Source organism: Vipera berus (genome assembly GCF_964194415.1).
Source record: "Vipera berus genome assembly, chromosome: 6".
Classification (NCBI taxonomy): Eukaryota; Metazoa; Chordata; class Lepidosauria; order Squamata; family Viperidae; genus Vipera; species Vipera berus.
In genome coordinates this window covers 13,927,836-13,947,276 of record NC_138208.1, presented here as the reverse complement: position 1 = coordinate 13,947,276, position 19,441 = coordinate 13,927,836, and the positions used below count along the sequence as shown (strand labels likewise).

Sequence of the window (19,441 nt, the reverse complement as noted above, 5' to 3'; positions counted from 1 at the left end):
AAAAATAAGTAGTTAAGATGAATACTAAAATCTATGATAATTGCCTGGTGTTTCCTTGAAAAGGAAAAGGCAGGAAAGGTAGAAAGCCGGAGAAACTTTTGAAAACTTCTTGTGAGAATTATCATTGACACTGTGACCAGCACAGAGGATCAAAGAAGGATGCCCTTTATAAACATTTTTTTAAAAAAATAAAAAAAAATAATAAAAATAAATTAAAAGTATAAAAGAATTTTTGCCCTGGCAAAGATCGGATTCTTTGGAATTTCCCAACCTCATTTTATCCACGTAGCTAGTATAAGGGACGAGGGCTTTTTCTGTCTATTTTACTTCCTTTTTGATAGGTATATTGTGTGCACAAGAGTGGCTGTGTGTGCCTGTGTACTTTTAGATTATCTCCTAATAAAGTAACCAAGTAGTAATTAACCAGAAAACAATTGGTTGTAAATCTGACATGTTTGATGGGGCTTTTTCTATCTATGCCAGAAGTCCCCAACCTTTTGGGCACCAGGGACCGGTTCCATGGAGAGAGGATTTTCCATGGACCAGAAAAAGCCTGCATCTCGCGGATGGGGCTTTGGTTGCTGGCATGCCGCAGCCTGGTACTGGTCCATAGACCGGTACATCTCCCTATTTTATAACATGTCTGCCCACAACAAGGGGAGCAAGAAGGACACTCCTACCCATCTTAACATCTAGAAAGGAAACTTCCACTTGGAGGTTTCAAAAATCAACACCAGGAGACTTCCCAAAAATGATGTACTGAGGTGATTTTTTTTCTCCTACCAACAAACAACTGATTTTGTCACTAAAGCCAGTTCTTTGGCAGCTTGCTTCCCAGATTTGAATGGCAGAAACTAGGAATGACCCAAGATGACCCTTGGATTGAAAATTGTAAATCTTGGTAAGAGCGATTGGAGCTTTGGGTCTCCGTCTTTTCCTGTCAATGTTTTTTTTTTGTTTTTAGGCGTGTCTTAGGTTTTAACATCACATTTTGAATTTTTCTTTTGTTTTTTGTTTACCTCCTTAACTGTCACTTGTCTGGTTGAATGTTGGCTTATTTTATACTTTTTTACTTTTTTTAATCAATTTATCTTGGGGTTGTGAAACACTTCACATTTTGCCGCATGGAAATCGATGGTGTTAAAAACTTTCCCCTTGCCATTGAAATTGATCTGATCTAATTTACATTCATATCAGATTTCTACTGCAAGGATTTCACTAGTTTTTTAAGGGAACTATGTTGCTTTGTTTTGCTTTTGTGTATATTTTGGGTCTTTTTCTTTCTTCTTAAAGAAACAGGAAGTTTTCTTTTTTCCCTACTCATTCTCTGTTGTGGGAAATATTATCTTAGTTTTTTCTGCAGTCATTTTATTATGGAATATCTACTTCTTTTGTCCTTAAGAGGAATTACCTACATTTCAGTGTGAAAGTCCAGCAATTAAAAGAGAATTAGACTATACTAAAAATGAAAACAACAATAGATTAAGGATTTTGTACATTATATATTATATATTGTTTATAATGCCCACAAAGAGATACAAAAGAAAATGAGAGCCAGATTAATGTAAATGTCAAAATCTTCTTGGAAACCTTTTAAAAAATGCTTTACAGTTTAAAAGCTCTAACACAGACATGTCAAACACAAGGCCTGGGGGCCGGATCCGGCCCGCGAAGTGGTTTCATGTGGCCCGCGAAGCCATCCTGGAAACAGTGAGGGAACGGCCCCCACTGCCTTGGCCCTGGCCCAGAGACCCTCCTTCCGCCAGAGACCCTCAGATCTGTCCCACTCCTGCCCAGGCCCCCATAGGCACCCTTGATGCAAACGATGTAGAGCTGGCCACGCCCACCCAGTAGGCCATATGCACTCTAGCCACGCCCACCCAGTAGGCCATGCCCACCCTGGCCATACACACCTGGCCCCCTGAGGGCAACCGTAATGCTGATGCGGCCCTCAATGAAATTGAGTTTGACACCCCTGCTCTAAAAGAACATTTAGAATAAAAGGTTTGATGAATTGACAACAGTTATAAATCAACCTAAGGATAATACTCATCTACAGACAGCAGCATCTAAATCAGACTTGCAATTAGGTGGATTGAAAGTCAATTTGTTGCTGACAGAATTGAAGGAGAAGGCGCTTTCTTTGAGAATTGCACGCTCGTTGGAGGGGACATGAATTTAAAAGGCTTAGAAATGACAGAACGGATCAGTGGTGAACTGAACTTTCTTAAGAAAACTAATGGTGACTATGGAATAGACTTAATATATTCAACCAGAAGACAACTAACTGCCAAAAGAGGTTGTGTTTCAATTTGTAGAAAGATTCCTTGAACAACAAAGTCTGTGGAGATATTTACAACAGAGATCTATGACTTTGGGGAATGAAATGCAATTTTAAGGAAAGATCCTAGTTAAAATTCTAAGGAAAATTTTCATTATTAAAAATCAGTTGAGGATATTTGATCCTGGATGGATCAGAGATAATGACTTCAGTGAGTTAGGTCAGATTAGAAGCCATTGTGTAAATACATTTAAATAAATGTGTGAAAATAAATTTACATAATGCCTTTAAAAAAGATTACACCCATTTCTGACAACAAGATATTTAATTAGACATTAATATATAGTATTATATATATTATAGTATATAGAATGAGGTGGCTGGATGGAGTCACTGAAGCAGTAGGCATGAGCTTAAATGGACTCCAGAAAATGGTAGAGGACAGGAAAGCCTGGAGGAACATTATCCATAGGGTCGCGATGGGTCGGACACGACTTCGCAACTAACAACAACAACAAATATAGTATTAATGTCTAATTAAATAAGTTGGTGTCAGAAATGGGTGTAATCTTTCAAAGGGCATTATGTAAATTTATTCCTGTTCTATTAACTAGGAGTTTCACAAGAGGGTCAAAAAGCCAAGATGGCAACTATGCTCACACAACTGAAGGCTCATCTATCTTTTTGCATATGTGAATACACATAACATTCCTTAAGTATCTTTTCAGCATGAAATTTTAGGCCATTTGAATTATCTGAGCAAATCTGTTTGATCTATAATCCTGTCTATATATTGCTTACCTTTTATATATTTTTCATATACACTTTAAAACAATACACAAAGTGAATGAAATTGACCATCACCTGCTTGCACAAATTCAGTTTGGGGCAATGTATTTCAAAACAAACAGAATTAGCAAGTACTAAACCACCGGCTAAAATGACTTTGAAGCAGCTTAGCTCTCTAAAGGATAGCAAAAGGGCATGTTCAAAGAAATTAAGATTAGAATTCCAAACATTTAAGACCCCCAAGGTTTCTTCCAGCCCCTATGATTCTATGTTTATGTCTAAATCCTCCTGTGAGAAGGTTTTCTGTATTGGATAATAAACAGGTGATAACAGAGGACTTGGAACATTGACTAGAGAGAACCATAGAGAAAAAGGATAACACGATGTAACAAATTTCAATTTTTGTTTCTGGGTACAAAGTGTCTTTTCCTAATCCCTTATGCCTAAAATAAATAGAAACTAGCTATTGTTCCACAAAATGATATTTTGAAATTTATCTGTTTTCAAGAACATTCTCAATTCACATAAAATGCTGAGTAGACGTCCAGAATATTCTGGAACTGTGAGAACTGTCCAGAAGGTTCTAGAATTGGCCAGAGTTTTATAGAACTTTCTGGAATCTTTTAGAACTTTCTAGCACATTCTGCAACTATCCAGTAGTATCCATAGATGTAAAAAAAATACAGGTGCCTTAAGCCAACATTTTTTTGTCTTAACTGCTGAGTAAGAGAATACTGAATAGCAATATTTGATTTATACAAGAGGTTGCTTGCACCAAGCAGATGCATTTTGCTATGTATGTGGACAGTCTGTCAAGACAAGAGTGAGAAAATATTCCATGAAAGTGTCTGTTAAGATGTGCAAGACCTACAAAGCGTACTTCGACATGCCTACTTGGGATGAAAACAAGCCCTGGGCATTCATTTCACATCAAACACTGCAACAAAACTCTTGAAGGTAAGGTGAATAATTGCTGTTTGCTAGATGGAATTTCATTGATTTATCATAGTTTTAAAAAAATTGCAATTAAGAAAAAAAAATCACTGTTTTCAATGTTCTAGGAAAATAAAGACTACAATATATATTTTATGCCCCATGGTAATATCTTGCACAACATTAGGTAATGTGTGAAATATCATTTTTTAAAATTTATATAATTCTGTTATGTTTACAGGTTAGGGTCAAGGTTGAGAAGTTTGAACAGCAACTCTGAGTGAGGGATGAAAGATGATGTTCTAGAGACTTTCCTGATGAACTGGCAACAAAGTTTAGAATTTAAATTTAAGAGAAGTAATTTCTTTTCATGTAGAGAAAAGGAAATTACCTAAAAACATGCATTACGCCTCTATGCAAAATAGTATGTCTCATTTCTGCAAGAATGTTGGAAAACGTCCAATATTATGGGACAAGAATATAAATGTAGCAACAGGTATTTAAAGTCAGTCCAAGCAAACACTGTTGGTTGCATGATTTCCCCCCCCCTGAATATATTTATGAAAAGATTATGGTTAAAATCATGGAATCAAAGAACTGGGACATAAAATGATCTAGTTCAGGGGTAGGCAACCTTGTCTCTTTTATGACTCATGGACTTCAATTCCCAGAATTCCTGAGCCAGCATGGCTCAGCTTGGAAACCTCTCTATTTCTCCTCAGCATGGCTGGCTCAGGAATTCTGGGAGTTGAAGTCCACGAGTCATAAACGAGTCAAGGTTGCCTATTCCTGATCTAGTTCAACTCCTTGTTCAGTATAAATACCATTACAGGATCTCAGAAAATTGACCATCTCCCCTAAATCTGAAGACTGAGGAAAACTTATATGGCAGCTTCTTCCATTGGCTGGGAGCTCATACTGTATAGTCAGGGAGAACAGAATGCGACAATTGGCCGCAGCCATTTTTCCATATCCAACTTGTCGCAGGACAACTTGCCGTGCACAATTCCATGTGGGATAACTCAAGGCGATAAATCTTATCCACCACTGTTTTGTTTGACATTATTAAATTCAACATGGCCATGGCAAGATGGCCTCAGTGAGCTGGCCATGGCGAGTTATGCTAGACCTGAGATGTCTAGCCTGAATCTTCTTCCTCGCAGCTCTCTGGGGAAATAGTCTACTGACTCTTCTATATGACAACCCTTCAAATGCTTGATGACTACTACCATATCGCCCCTCAGTTGTCTCTTCTATAGTCTAACGTGCCAAGAACAATTAAACATTGTTTGTAGAATTTGGTTTTGAGATCCCTCAGCAACTGGCAATCATTTCTCAATATCCTTTTTGACTGTGCCAGACTAGGGCAAAGTAGAATGGGACAATTATTTCCCAGGATCTGAACTCTATCTTCCAGTTAAGGCAAGGGTAGGCAACCTCGGCTCTTTTATGACTCATGGACTTCAACTCCCAGAATTCTGGGAGTTGAAGTCCATGAGTCATAAAAGAGCTGAGGTTGCCTACCCCTGAGTTAAGGCATGCCAAGTAGCATTGACAGTGTGATGTAATGAACAGGTACTGGCCTGAGATGCAGGAGACTGTGAGTTCTAGACTTCTCTTAAGGCATGAAACTGGCTGGGTGACTTTTGGCCACTCACTCTGTCAGTCAAACCATCTCAAAGGCTTGTGGTAGAAAAAAGAACACAAACACATAAAGGTGGAAATGTCACTGCGTTTTTTTCGAAGTGTTTGTCAGCTCCGCACGTCTCCCTTTGTTTCTCTGCCAGCTGCATAGTAGTCTTATCAATGTAACCAAGGTGATTGCCACATGTCCAGCCATGTTATGGTTTCATGCCTAGCACTGCTGTTAACTGCGCATGTCTACAAAGTTTTCTCACTTTATTTTTTTTCTTCTCTTTGTATTCTGTCTGATGAGAGGATGTAGTCAGTTAGGTTTTTCTTTTGCTTTCCAATTAAAGTTTTATATACAGTAGCATATGCCTTGGTTTTGTTTATTTTTACCTGATGTTTACCATGCCCCACGGTTCATTGCCCTCTGATAGGGAAGTATTAATCTATAATAAATAATAATAAAAGGAGGAAGAGGAGGAGGAGGAGAATTTGCCTTATTTGCAGATGCATTATGCTGCAAATTCATGTTTCCTTAGTGCCTTTTGAGCTTGGTTATTTGCTTGCTGATGTTTCTTTACCCAATTAGGTAATATCATCAGTGCTACTAAGTGTGGGGTTTATTCCTGTTTATATAGAATAGTTTGTCTTCTAGTGCTGGTAGAGATGTTATTTTTCTCCTTGGTACTTCCTTGATTAAGATAATGTTTTCTGCTTGATTATTTGTTTGGTGTTAATCCCTGCTTATCTGGGTATTGCTACTGGAGTCCATGTGTTCTGGTCATTTTGTTTCCAAGTTTAACTTATGTTTAACTTATGGTCAGCACGTTATAGTGATTCAGGGACAAAAAAATTGTCAGATTTTGCTAAACAAAATATACATCTCTTCTATAGAAGTAAATCCTTTTTTATATATATTTTTGAGTTCTATGAAAAGATCAGAAAACAAATCACCTCTCCTGTTTAGTTTAAGAATAGGAAGCAAAAAGTAAGAGTAAAATACAAACCTACAGTGAAGGAGTGTAAGAACCCTGGTTTCCTGGAGATATGTTTAGGGACCAGCACTTTTAACTTGTTTATACATGCTCAGAGCTTATGAAAATCCAGTGGTACAGTATACAAATTTGCTAGGGAAACCAACTTATTATTTTATTCTTGCACAATATATATATACTCCACATTTGCCCCAAATTGAGGGAAATAGTCAGTTCAAAAATGTGAAAAATAAGCAAATAAAACATAAAGAAAATGAAATTATTTTAAAAAAGCTCACAAAGTTTGGTAGCATCTATTCTAATTGACTTTATTTTAATGTAATTCATTATTTCATTATTTACGGGTAGCCCTTGGTTTATAATCAGGTGGTTCAGAGTTGTGACAGCACTGAACAAAGGAGACATAAGTCCAGTTCACAAAGTTGTGGCCATCACAGCTTCCCTGCAATTAAAGGTAAAGGTAAAGGTTCCCCCACACATGCGTGCTAGTCGTTTCCAACTCTAGGGGCCAGTGCTCATCTCCGTTTCAAAGCCGAAGAGCCAGCGCTTGTCCGATGACGTCTCCGTGGTCATGTGGCCGGCATGACTAGACACCAAAGGCGCACGGAACGCTGTTACCTTCCCACCGTAGTGGTCCCTATTTTTCTACTTGCATTTTTACGTGCTTTTGAACTGCTAGGTTGGCAGAAGCTGGGACGAGTAACAGGCGCTCACTCTGCTATGCGGCACTCGGGATTCGACCCGCCAAACTGCCGACCTTCTGATCGACAAGCTCAGCGTCCTAACCCACTGAGCCACCACGTCCCTGCAATTACATTATCACAATTCAGGCACTTGGCACCTGGCTCGCGATTACAATGGTTATAGTGTCCCATAGTTACATGATACCCTTCTGCAACATTCCCTGCCAGCTTCCCGCAAGCAAATCAATGAGAAAACCAGCAGGAATCGCTCCTGCTGCTTTTTTTGCCTACCTGCCCTACTGCATCTACTCACAGCCCATGCTCCATAGCAACTCCTACCTACAACTCTCACCCATTGGTCTGCTTGCCTGGGACTCCCACCTCTTCCCACTTAGCAACATGCAGGGGTCCTGGGGTTTTGACAATAACTGGAACTGCTGGGATTGAGGTTGCTAACTGATGAAGGCACGTGAAATTGTGCTTTAGGTCCGCATCACTTACAAATGGAAATTCCATTGTGACCCAGGGAATAATTGTAATTTTATTAAAAGGCATAGGTTTTCATGAGTTGCCTCTTCTGATTTTTGGCTACCACAGACTGACACGGCTATTCTACAATGTCTGCAGCACCTTTGCTATCCACAGACTGACAGAGAGGGCACCAGGAAAAACAAGATACTTCCATTTGCAGCCCATTCCAAATTCAGTTTCAAAACAGGGCAAGACATATATAGAAAAGGCACTTTTCCTTTCACTATTTTGAGGGCCAAATGCTGCCAAACACATCCCAAAATATGGCACAGAGAGAGCCACAACAGGCACCCAGGAAGTCATGCTTAAATAAAAGAGAATCTCTAAATTTAAAAAGGTAAAGTTTCCCCCGCACATGCGTGCTAGTCGTTTCCGACTCTAGGGGCCGGTGCTCATCTCTGTTTCAAAGCCGAAGAGCCAGCGCTTGTCCGAGGACGTCTCCGTGGTCATGTGGCCGGCATGACTGGACGCCAAAGGCGCACGGAGCGCTGTTACCTTCCCACCGTAGTGGTCCCTATTTTTCTACTTGCATTTTTACATGCTTTCAAACTGCTAGGTTGGCAGAAGCTGGGATGAGTAACAGGCGCTCACTCTGCTATGCAGCACTCGGGATTCAACCTGCCAAACTGCCGATCTTCTGATCGACAAGCTCAGTGTCCTAACCCACTGAGCCACCATGTCCCTTCTCTAAATTTAGCTTCCTGCATTAAAGCAAGCTCAGTTTTGAAGAAGTAGCTCAAGGTAAGCGGGTTGTACAGTTCAAGTGCTCAGCAATGATCAAGAGCAGCAGGGCATTCTTCCTAAGAAACCATCACAATCTGTGATTAACCAGAGGCTAGCTAGCCTCAGCCAGCATCTTTTCAGAGGCGATAAAGGCCAAAGTAGAAGAGCAGCTAATCTTACCTTCACACTGTTTTCCTTCTCCCTTATAACCTGGCTTGCAAATGCATTTGAATGATTTAGGTGTGTTCTGACAAATTGCATCAATGTGGCAGTCATCTGTCCCTTCTGTACATTCATCAGCATCTGTGCAACAAAACATTTTTTTTAAAGAAAGTAAAAAATAGTAAGGGAAACAACATAACTGAGCTAGGGTCATCCCAGGCAAAACCAAATCTAACCTAATGTTTGCAGTGGATCTTCCATAACTATCAGACAAAACTCTCCTTCGGGAGAAGGGCGGTATACAAATATAATAAATCTAAATCTAAATCTAACTAGGCATCTCAATCCAGCTCCCAGAGTGATGCAAACAGACAGAAGCAAAGGTGTGGTTAAAAAAAAAGTCCAAGTAATGGCACAGTGCAACCGAAGCCACACACACACACACACACACACACACACACACACACACACACAAAAGACAGAACTTTGATCACACTGTCATGGCCACTTCTGGATACCCCAAAGAGAAGATTGTCTAGTTTTTCTGCAACCATTATTTAACTTCCTCCCAGATGTTACTTCATCACGGCCTAACCTACAGCCTTTGGATTTCTTAGAGGTCTCCCATGATCAAGTGTTAATCATGCCCAACCCTATTTAGTTTGCTCAATGTCAGCCAGAGCTTCATTGCATAAGCTTTGTCCTTTGTTCCTAATCAAGAGAAACTGACATCTTCTGTCTTTTAATAGTTTGGCCTTTAGAAATGATGCCAAATGTGAGATAATTTCTTAAACAGTATATTTTGAGGGATGCAAATGCCGGAAGCACCATCTAATGTAAATTCTCTTTCAGCAAATTTTATATTTAAAGGTAAATGTCCAATCACAAAAGGGCTGGTGTGGTGTACTAGTTCAAGTGTTAGACTATTAATTGGGCAGACCCAGGTTAAAATCCTCCCTTCGACACAGAAAAACATAGGGGACTTTGGGCCAGTCACTCTCTCTAATGCCAGCTGACTCATCAAGAAAATGGCAGTTTCCTGAGCTGGAAATAAATAAGACTGTAAGAGAAGGATTTGACTTTTAGCACCTAGCTATTTTTTTTCTGATTTCAAAAGATCATCACATAAAAGCAAGAAAAGTTTTGATTACATTGCCTTTCCTCCAGGTCTCTGCTTTTTGTTTTCTGTGTGTGTGTGCGGGTAGGAACTGTTTGAAATATTCATGATTTTTTTTCCCATTCTTGTTTTGGAAAAATAACAGCAATTAGCATTTATGCTGTATTTCCACAACAGAGAGTGTAAAATGTAGACAGCATAACAGTGAGAGTCCCTTTCTATCACTGCAGGGAAAACAACATTATTTTCCTGACTGCCATATATGGAGAGACATTGGACAATCCCAGAAAAGGCAGAGAGGAAAGAAAGGAAAATAGCTGGGATGAAATTTCTTCATCTGGCTCAGATGTGTTACTGAAATATACCTCTTCGAGAGGATTAGATCTTGTTAGTATTTGGATGGAGTGCCATCAGGAAATCCTGGGTAGTGGTATAGACTGGGAAGTTTTAAAAAAAAATCTTCCTGAAAAGATGCCAATCACTGTCATATTCCTCCCAGGACAATATATGGGATGAGTTCTGGAAGTCTACAGGTATAATGACTTTATCTTTTCTCATAGTGAGTAGCAGCATTATATACAGATATATATTGATAGCGCTGTATGAAAGCCACTTTTAATAGCTTCAAGCTGTGTGCATTAATGCCCTCCAAAGAGCCATTGTTCTTAACTTAGGTCTCTAGTGGCAACTCACAGCAGACATATTTGTGACTGCATGAAAATCCTATTTTCTAGCCATATGGTCAAAATAGTCTATAAAAAGAAACTCTTGCGTGCATCTTCCCCAGGGTTCCTAAATGTAGATATAGGGAGCGGAGATCATTCAGCTGTATTGCCAGCGGTTACATAAGACTACATTTCTGCACAGCGAGAATCACAACACCTCCAGGCTCTGCAAGCATTAAGCAGAGCATAAATAAATAAATTAACCTGGTTCTTTCACTACGGGGATTGCAGTTAAAGAACAATGCTGCTTTTCTGCTACGTGTCACACTTTATGCAGTTTTATACACTTTATTCCTTTCTGTTGTTGTTATTGTTGTTGGAACATATTCCCCCAATAAAACCTGCTTTTCTAAGAGGGCTGTTTGAGCTTTTTGCTCTTTATTATTCATTCCCAAAGCGGACAGCGTGCTAATGTGATTCTCCTACACTCCTTGCCCTGACTAACATGATAAAGTTCCTTTTAATTACAAAAAGCTAATTTTGCTTTAAGTGGAGCGTATACTTCTGAAATCACATTTAGGCTCAAGACAGGCCCTGGTGGATTTCACCTTCAACCATCCTAGATCCCATTTTAGGACAAGAGTTCAAAAGATGCACTCACAATTCCAAAGGTGTTAAATTTCCTGTTTCATGGCCGTGCAGAAAGTCAAGATGGAAGAAGTGACCCTGAAACCAAACCTCTGCTCCTGTTTTACAGGCACCACTGACCCTGGGGGTCCCTGACTTTAAGGCAAATTTCATTCCCCCCCAAAAGAAAAAAACTCCTTCCATATTCTTAACAAATCTAAACTCACATTATGTGGCAAAAAGACTTTATTGGAGAGAAATACAGGGCTGTTATCATTCATGATGTTTCTGCTCTATCTCTTTTGTCCCTTGACAAAGAAATATATCATTTCCAAAAGAACTACATGTCTTTCCCACAGAATTGTGATTTAGTTCACAATTAAACTCTATACGGGTAAATCTGATAAGTTTAAAAGAACAATGTGAATGTTGGTGTTATTATAATAAAGACTAGAATGAAGAATATAGAAAGGATGCTCAGAATAAGCTAACATTTTTTTCCTTCATGCTGGAATAATCAGCTATATATCATAATGATTCAATTTCAGCTTACCCTGTTCTGCAAACCCAGCAAGTGTTACTGAGGCTTGAAACCATAGTTAAGCCATAAATGTAATAACTTTGCTTGTACAAGCCTACCCAGTGTTTATGAAAAAGACTAACCAAATCATGGTTTAGTGTGATTTGTGAGTTCAGTCACTGAATCAGTTCTTTCTCTAAACAACTAAAATGTTACTGGCACTGGAATTGCTGATGGACTTTTGCAGCCCTTCTATTTGAGGTTCTCTAAGGTTAAAAGGTTAAAAGGTTAAAAGGGATGCGTGGCTCAGTGCGTTAGGACGCTGAGCTTGTCGATCAGAAGGTCGGCAGTTTGGCGGGTCAAATCCCGAGTGCCGCGTAACAGAGTGAGCGCCTGTTACTCGTCCCAGCTTCTGCCAACCTAGCAGTTCGAAAGCACGTAAAAATGCAAGTAGAAAAATAGGGACCACTACGGTGGGAAGGTAACAGCGTTCCGTGCGCCTTTGGCGTCTAGTCATGCCAGCCACATGACCACGGAGACGTCCTTGGACAAGCGCTCGCTCTTTGGCTTTGAAACGGAGATGAGCACCGTCCCCTAGAGTCGGAAACGACTAGCACGCATGTGCGGGGGAACCTTTACCTTTACCTTTTTAAGGTTAAATATTAGGGTGGGGATGATCCTTGAATCTTCTTTCTATCCTTAATAAAAGAAATTCATTTTCCCTTGTTTCTATGGATAAGGAGAAACGAGTGATTTGTGGCTTCCATACAATCTTTATTTTATGGTCAGGTGGTTTAATAATGTTTTATTAGGTCAGGCTCATCTTCCCAAGCTAAACTAGAGAATTTTGTTTGTTTGTTTACACTGAATTTAGTGATCGCCATCTCATTCACACAAGAGATTCGTCTAGAATCTCTTTCATTGTTTCATCTTTTCTTTTTTCACTAAGTATTTCAAGATGACAGTTTTTAACCATTAGGCTGCTAAAACATTTTGCTTTGCATTTTGATCCCTCTTATGAACCTGCCAGACTAAAATGAATGAAGTGCCCTAAATAAATGTTAGCCCTGGTATGACTCTTCAAAATGACAAATGTCAATCCCTGTTGACACCATGCAACATAATGGAGCAGTGTTGCACAAGACTTTGTATTTTATTCCAAAACCATGCTTCAGGATGATCAGGGATCTGAGTGTAAGCCCTCTCTGCAACTCTCTTCAGAGCTGTACCTTTTTCCAAACCCATAAGACAGCTGCTGAAGCTATGTGCTTTCAGGGAAAGACACAGCAATTTTAAAGAAATGCAGATAAGGGCTGCATCTACATACTGTAAAGTATGTCTTATAATTCAAAGCACTGCATAGCTCTATAGTATATTGTGTGTTGTTTGTGGACTAGAAAATGTTTTAAAAATAAAGGCAGAGTCCATTGAGTCAAATTAACCTCTTAGTAATTTCATGGACATATCTATATAGTTTTCTTAACAAACTATTTCAACACATATCGCCCCAGTGTATTTTAACTAATAACCCTTCTGAATATTTTCACCATTAGGTGTTAAAAATAGATGGATAATTTTACATTAATCTTACATTAGCCCTTATTTTCAACAAGAAAAATAATTGCTTGTGTTGAAAAAAAACACGCTTTATTTTAAAAATCTCATATTGTGTAGAAAAAATAATGAAGTAAGGTCAACCTATTCAATAACTAATAAATAAAGAACTAAAAGAAAATTCATCAATTTTCTTTTTTGGGTTTGTAACATTGATTTTTTTAAAAGGCTTGTTTAGAGAAAGCCAATCACTGCTAGAAGCATCTGGTCTTCTGGAAGTGCATTTTCCACAGGAATCAGTTTGGTGTTTAGAGAAGAAAGTGGCAAACAACTATTGATTGTGGCCAAAATGTCAATCGGCTAATTTTGCCTCCCAGTCAGAAGAGCCTTAAGCCATTTTGTTTCAAAACTTAATACCAGCAGCCCATCTGGGACTCATAGAAACCATGAATAATAATATATCTAGCAATTGGCTAACAAAAAATAGGAGTTTGATTAATACTATTTATGGGCAGGGCAAGGAGAGGGAAAGGGGGGGGATGCAACACACCTGCACCATCCTTGGGTAGATTTATTTTATGCCACTTAAATATAAAGACCTCAAGAAAATATACCCTAGAATTGAAAACTACTTTGATTGTTAGCTTAAAAGCCTCACACTCATTGTTTCAAAAAAGCCCCAATGAAAAAAAACCAGGCTCCTTCAAGCATCAAGGAAGAGAGGGTGAGCAGCTGTGAAGAGGCAGCAATAATAACCAGATATTGTTGCTGCACCTCAGAGAATTTTGCAAAGGGAAATCTACGAGGTATAGGGAGGAGGGGAACAGTTATTTCGGGTAAACTATCTGAGAACCATAGATTATTAGCACAGACGTATAAAGAGACAGACAATACTTTCCTTTGCCCAAATATGTTGGGAGAATAGAGTTTGTCCTTCTCTATCAAAATGTTTGTGTGGGAGGATGGGGAATAGCACCAGTTCTTTTTTCTATTTATTTTACTTGCTTCCACAAAGATGAGTAAATTTGCTTGGGGATTTGAAGGAGAGAAAGAGAGAGGGGGGGGGAGGGAGAGGTCACTATTAGTCTGTCCGCAGGTAGGAGATCCACAGTTCGTAATGTTTTTTGTCTCAACTGCATAAATTTCATACTTTTGACTCAAAAAGGCCTGTGTTCCCATCAGGATCAGCAGAAGTGACAGCTAGACCCAAGGAGAGGGAGAAAATACAAGGGTTGCAACAGTGCCACTGAAGCTCTGTCCATTTTGTGCATGTGGAGATTTTATTATTCCATTGTAGCTACCATCCTGACTTTCTGATCCCATTCTGCACATCCTTGTTGAAGCCTTCCTTTAAAAAGGTACAATTCACAACAACCAAAGGACATCTGCATGTCACATGTGGAAATGCCCAGTGTCAGCTGAAACATGTCAACCCACTCTACTCATTTCTAGGAAAATTACCTACTTTTCTTAGAGAAATATAATTTAGATTTTTTTTTGCTAAAGCTGACAGCTTAGATACTTGGTGAATCTTCCCCAAGTAAATTCAAAAGCACATTTTAGTATTGTATATGGAAAAGGTTTACTATTCAGAACATGGAAGAATGAGAATTACTAAAGGATGGAGTACCTATCTTGATTAAGCTCTCTTGGAAGTTAAATAATTGAAGTTTTCTTCCACTTTAGTGCAGAAAAGGGGGGAAATTTGCCCTCTTCAGCAAGGACTAATTGAACAAAAGTCAAGTCCAGCCCTGTGGATCACGCAGAAATCCCTAAACCAGTGAGCAGCTTCTTCCGTGGTATAGAAGCAGTTTTCAATAATGTTACCTCTTTCAGCAGAATTTCAAAGTCACCATTCACTTGAAAGGCTTGAGGTAATGGTGGCTTGTCTTTTCAAGTCACTTTGCACATGTTTCTACCTCAAAATAAGTGAATTAAAATCTCACATGTGTGGGCAGATCTCTCAAGGTGCACAATATTTTGTTTGGAAAAGGAAAGGCATTTCCCCCCCAGCCCAAACCCAGATAGAGGCTGAACAAACTAGCTGTCCCCTCTGAAATGAAAAGGCGGAGAATCAAGACTGTTATTATCATTGCTTCACACATCCCATTTAACAGTTAACTGCCAAACTCCAAATCCGAATCAAAGAGGTAACTACAATATCTTAAAAGCAATACGGAAATCCTGCGAAAGTTGAGTTGAAAGGCAAAGCTGGCCGGGGGAAACCCATAAAATAAACTGAAGTTAATACACTCTGTAATTAATGGCTTGTATTGATGCAGGGTAACTCCTATACTTTTTCTGTCTAGACAGGTTGGCCTAAACACCGTTTCATTCTAAGGGTCGCCTTGTCCTCTTCTGGCGGAGAGCATCTAAAAACGAACTTTTCAGGCTTTCGGGGACAGAGACCACAAACCCACAGAAAACCACCCTGGAAAGGCTCGACATAACTTTTCAGCCCCCCCCCTCCACTCGCAGCCTCCTTCCCCCGGAAAAAAAACAACCAAGCCCCCGTCGCCCTTTCGTGGCATCCCAGGGAAACAGCCGGGATCAGAAAGGCAAGCCGACGCTCCGTCCCAGACTTCCCAGGGCAAGCCGGGGCTGGTGCGCGGGAGGAGAAGGGAAGAAGGCGAGGAAAGCCAGCAGCTCCGGACAGCTGGCGCTTTTCTCTTACCTGGGACCCCGTTGCCGCCGGCAAACCTGTCCAGGTGGAGGAGAGCCAGAGTCAAACACAAGCGCCGCGCAAAGTCCCCAGTCCCCATGCTCCGGATCGGGATTCCAGCGCAACCTGCGGGGGGTTCCTTCCTTGGGCTAAGAAGACGCGCTCCGGGCTGGCAGAGGACAGCCAACAGCCACTGACGCGCTGACAGCATCCCGCTGATTCGCAGAGGGACAGCCCGGTGGGCGGGACCGGAGGGGCGGAATGCCAATCGCTCCTCGGGGGAGGGGGAGGGAGGGAGGGGGAGGGGAGGAGCGGACGGCCGCTTGTCTGGGTCTCTCTCTCTCTCTCTCTCTCTCTCTCTCTCTCTCTCTCTCTCTCTCTCTCTCTCTCTCTCTCCTTTCTTTCCCTCTCTCTTTTTCTCTCTCCATCTCTTTTTCTCCCTCCCTCTCCCTCTCCCCCTTTCTCTTTCTCTTTCTCTCTCCCTCCTCTCTCTCTCTCTCTCTCTCTCTCTCTCTCTCTCTCTCTCTCTCTCTCTCTCTCTCTCTCTCTCTCTCTCTCTCTCTCTCTCTCTCTCTCTCTCTCTCTCTCTCTCTCTCCTCCGGGACGGGACGCTCCGCGCACCCGAACAAGACGGAGCCCTGCAGTCTTGAGGGCTAGTCGCAGACGGATGCACCCCGCTGGTTGGAGTGGGTGGGGGGGAGAGAGAGAGAGGCAAATCCTTTGCATGCCCCAGACTGAGAGGGAGACAATTAACTCTTCCTCGGGACAAGCTGAAGAGAAAGGACTTCATCATTAGGTTAGGAGGAAGGTGCCGCCTCCCCCACCTCCCGCTTCACGTTTAAGAGAAATAATGCCAGTCCCCCAAGAAAGGGGAGGGGGAGGAGAAGTTGTTGAATGCAGCATGAAACTCAGTGGCCTTAATCCCACCAGGGAAGGACTTTAGCCTCAGGCAAGGTGCCTTTCATTCTCTTATTCTGATTGCCGGGGCTGGGGGGGTGGAGGAGGTGGAGGAGGAGGAGGAGGAGGAGAGCGGTCATAAAAATCAACCTGGTGGTTGTGTGACCCTGCAGTTGGAGCTCCAGCCCCTTTAGGAGATGGTGAGGTGTTTGTTCCTCCTTCGCTTGACAACCCAGTGAGAGCATAGTAAGAGTAACTCAGTTTCTGGGCTGGGAGTATCCCAGTGCCTGCCAACTGGGGTTGTTTTCCCAAGTCTTGTTCAGTAGTCCCTTTTTTGGTGATTTTTTTTTTTTAACTATCAAGAAAAGATGCTTTTCCTGGCGCAGAAAAAACCCGAGCCAGGTGAGGCTGAAGGACCAGAAGTGGCCACCGGTGTGTAGGAAAGGCTTTGGGGATGTAAAAAGCCTTCATAAGCCAACCTTGGAAGGACAAGAGCATTTTCCTAATCAAACACACCAAGCTCCCATCCTCTCCTGACTCCAGAGATGCCTGCCTGCCTGCCTGCCTTTCTCTTTCGAAGCAGATTCCCACAATCAGACTATGTTCATTTTCCTTGGTTTTGTAGGCTAAATGTCACATCAAGGACTCCTATTCAGATCTAGTTGGTCTCTTTCTACAGGACTTAGAATTGGACCACTCCTATTTTCCAGGGCTCTTCAACTTCTACCCCCCCCCCTTAGGTTTCAGTGACAGCCTGATTTGTAAAAAAAAAATGCTCCTTACAGGCTAAAGGCAGAGGGCTTTGAAGCCGCACAGTCCAGAAACTCAACAGCAAATCTCCTTGACAACACTAAGAGGGATACCCCTTCCCCCCTCATGGCGCAGACTAAAAGAAAACTTTTTCTATTCCTTTTTTTTTTGCTTTGCTTTGCCTTCAGGCTCATCTTAGCTGGAGTGCTGCCTTTTCCACTTGCTTTGGGTCATTACCATTAATACCAGCCACTAGATTTCCATAACATTTGGAGAGACCTAAAAGGAAGGGGGGGGGGCATATTTTAAATTTTCTGCTAACAACCTATTCTTGTTAATTTTAATGAGGATATATTCGAATTGCCTAGTTTCATTGACCGTTGATCAATAAAATAATTCTAGGTCAAGTAAAGGAGAGAGACTTCAAACAAGCACTTGTCTTTTAAAATAGCCCTGGGTCCAAATGCTACCAAAATGGACACGGATTCTGTTGCTTTTCATTCTTTTCCTCTTTTTTGGCACTTTCTACACTGGAATATATGACTACTTTATTTTTAGAAATATGCTGGGAAATATTTTTTTAAAAAAAAAATAGAAAGAAGCTGTGACAGGCAAAATAGAATAGAATAAAATGGCCCTCTGTTACATGGATGTCTTGAAAAAAATGTTTTAAGAGTACTTGAATTACATTGACAATTTCCAAAGTAAGTTGAACATTTTAGAGATCTATATACTGAAAATATTCTTCATTTCTTGTATTAATTTATATTTCTGTCTATATATCAAGACGCTATTCCAAGTGCTTCAACCTCTCCTTGGTAATACAAGAATAGATTGTTATTTTATTTCTTTTCAAATGTTTTCTATTCTGCATTATTCTCTAGGTTGGTGCAAAAATGCACAAAGGAACACTTGTGAGTTTATGGCTGACTTACCTCACTGAAAATGTTCAGCCTAGTCCCCTGGAAAGATTCCCTGATACCTTAGAGCTCCATCTAGTGAACTTCAAGGCATAAGCAAGAAGTTCAAAATATAATTTAATTGAATATCTTATCTAGTTAGCAGATATCAAAATATAGTCTGGTTAAGAATTTGGGATTATGATAATCAGATTGGAATGTGCTATAGAGAAAGGCCATTTCAGAGTTTCCCAATTCAACTAACTTAAACTGTGATGGTACTTGAAAGTGCTTGTGTTCGGTGCCAAATCAATTAGTAGCAAAATTGATTACGAATGAGTACATATGCTGATCTGGTTTGTATTATGGAGACTGATAAATCGTTTAGTAAAAGTGTTTATATATCACTTTCAAGGGTATCCAGAGGGAGGGGCTAAAGAATTCAAAATGACGGCACAACCATGTGATACGTAGAAGCTTTGCACCCAAAAACCCTTTTGATTGCAAATCTGTATTATTTAATGCATATTTATCTCACTAGTTTGATGGTATGCATCTGAAAGTGGGTGCTCAGGATAAAGTAGGAATCATATTAATGTACAGTTCAATCTGCTATTTATTACTTTCTCTTCCTGCACTAGCTAGGTTGATCTCAGAGATGGTAATCTTGATCTTCTGATCTATCTCAGGATATATGCTGAGGCTTTCCTACTTGAAGTGCCTCATGCCTTCAATGGTAACAATGAGAACCAATTTGGGTGGTGGTTAAAGGCACCAAACTAGAAAGCAGTAGGCTAAGAGTTGTAGTCCTACTTCCGGTGAGAAACCAGCCGGGTGTCTTTGGGTCAATCCTTTCTGTCGGTCCTAGGAAAAACACAGTGGCAAGCCATTTCTAAAAAACCTTGCTAGGAAAAATGCATGGACCTGTCAATGAACAGTGGTTTTATTTTATCTGTATTTAGTTTACTAATCTGGTAGGATATATACTTGGTTTTCTGTGTTGTATGTAATGTAGATGTGAAAT

The 19,441-nt window shown here is 40.5% G+C and overlaps 1 protein-coding gene across 1 annotated transcript in view; it reads right to left on the bottom strand.

Moving 5' to 3' along the window:
- SCUBE1 (signal peptide, CUB domain and EGF like domain containing 1) overlaps nt 1–16,044 on the bottom strand; it is a 234,118-nt gene extending 218,074 nt beyond the window's left edge. Inside the window, exons 1-2 of the mRNA XM_081331381.1 lie at nt 15,884–16,044; nt 8,745–8,867 (exon numbers count right to left, since the gene is read on the bottom strand). Coding sequence (XP_081187507.1) covers nt 8,745–8,867; nt 15,884–15,971 — 211 coding nt within the window. The 5' untranslated portion in view covers nt 15,972–16,044. The remainder of the gene's footprint in view (nt 1–8,744; nt 8,868–15,883) is intronic.
- Between the last annotated feature and the right edge of the window lie 3,397 nt (nt 16,045–19,441).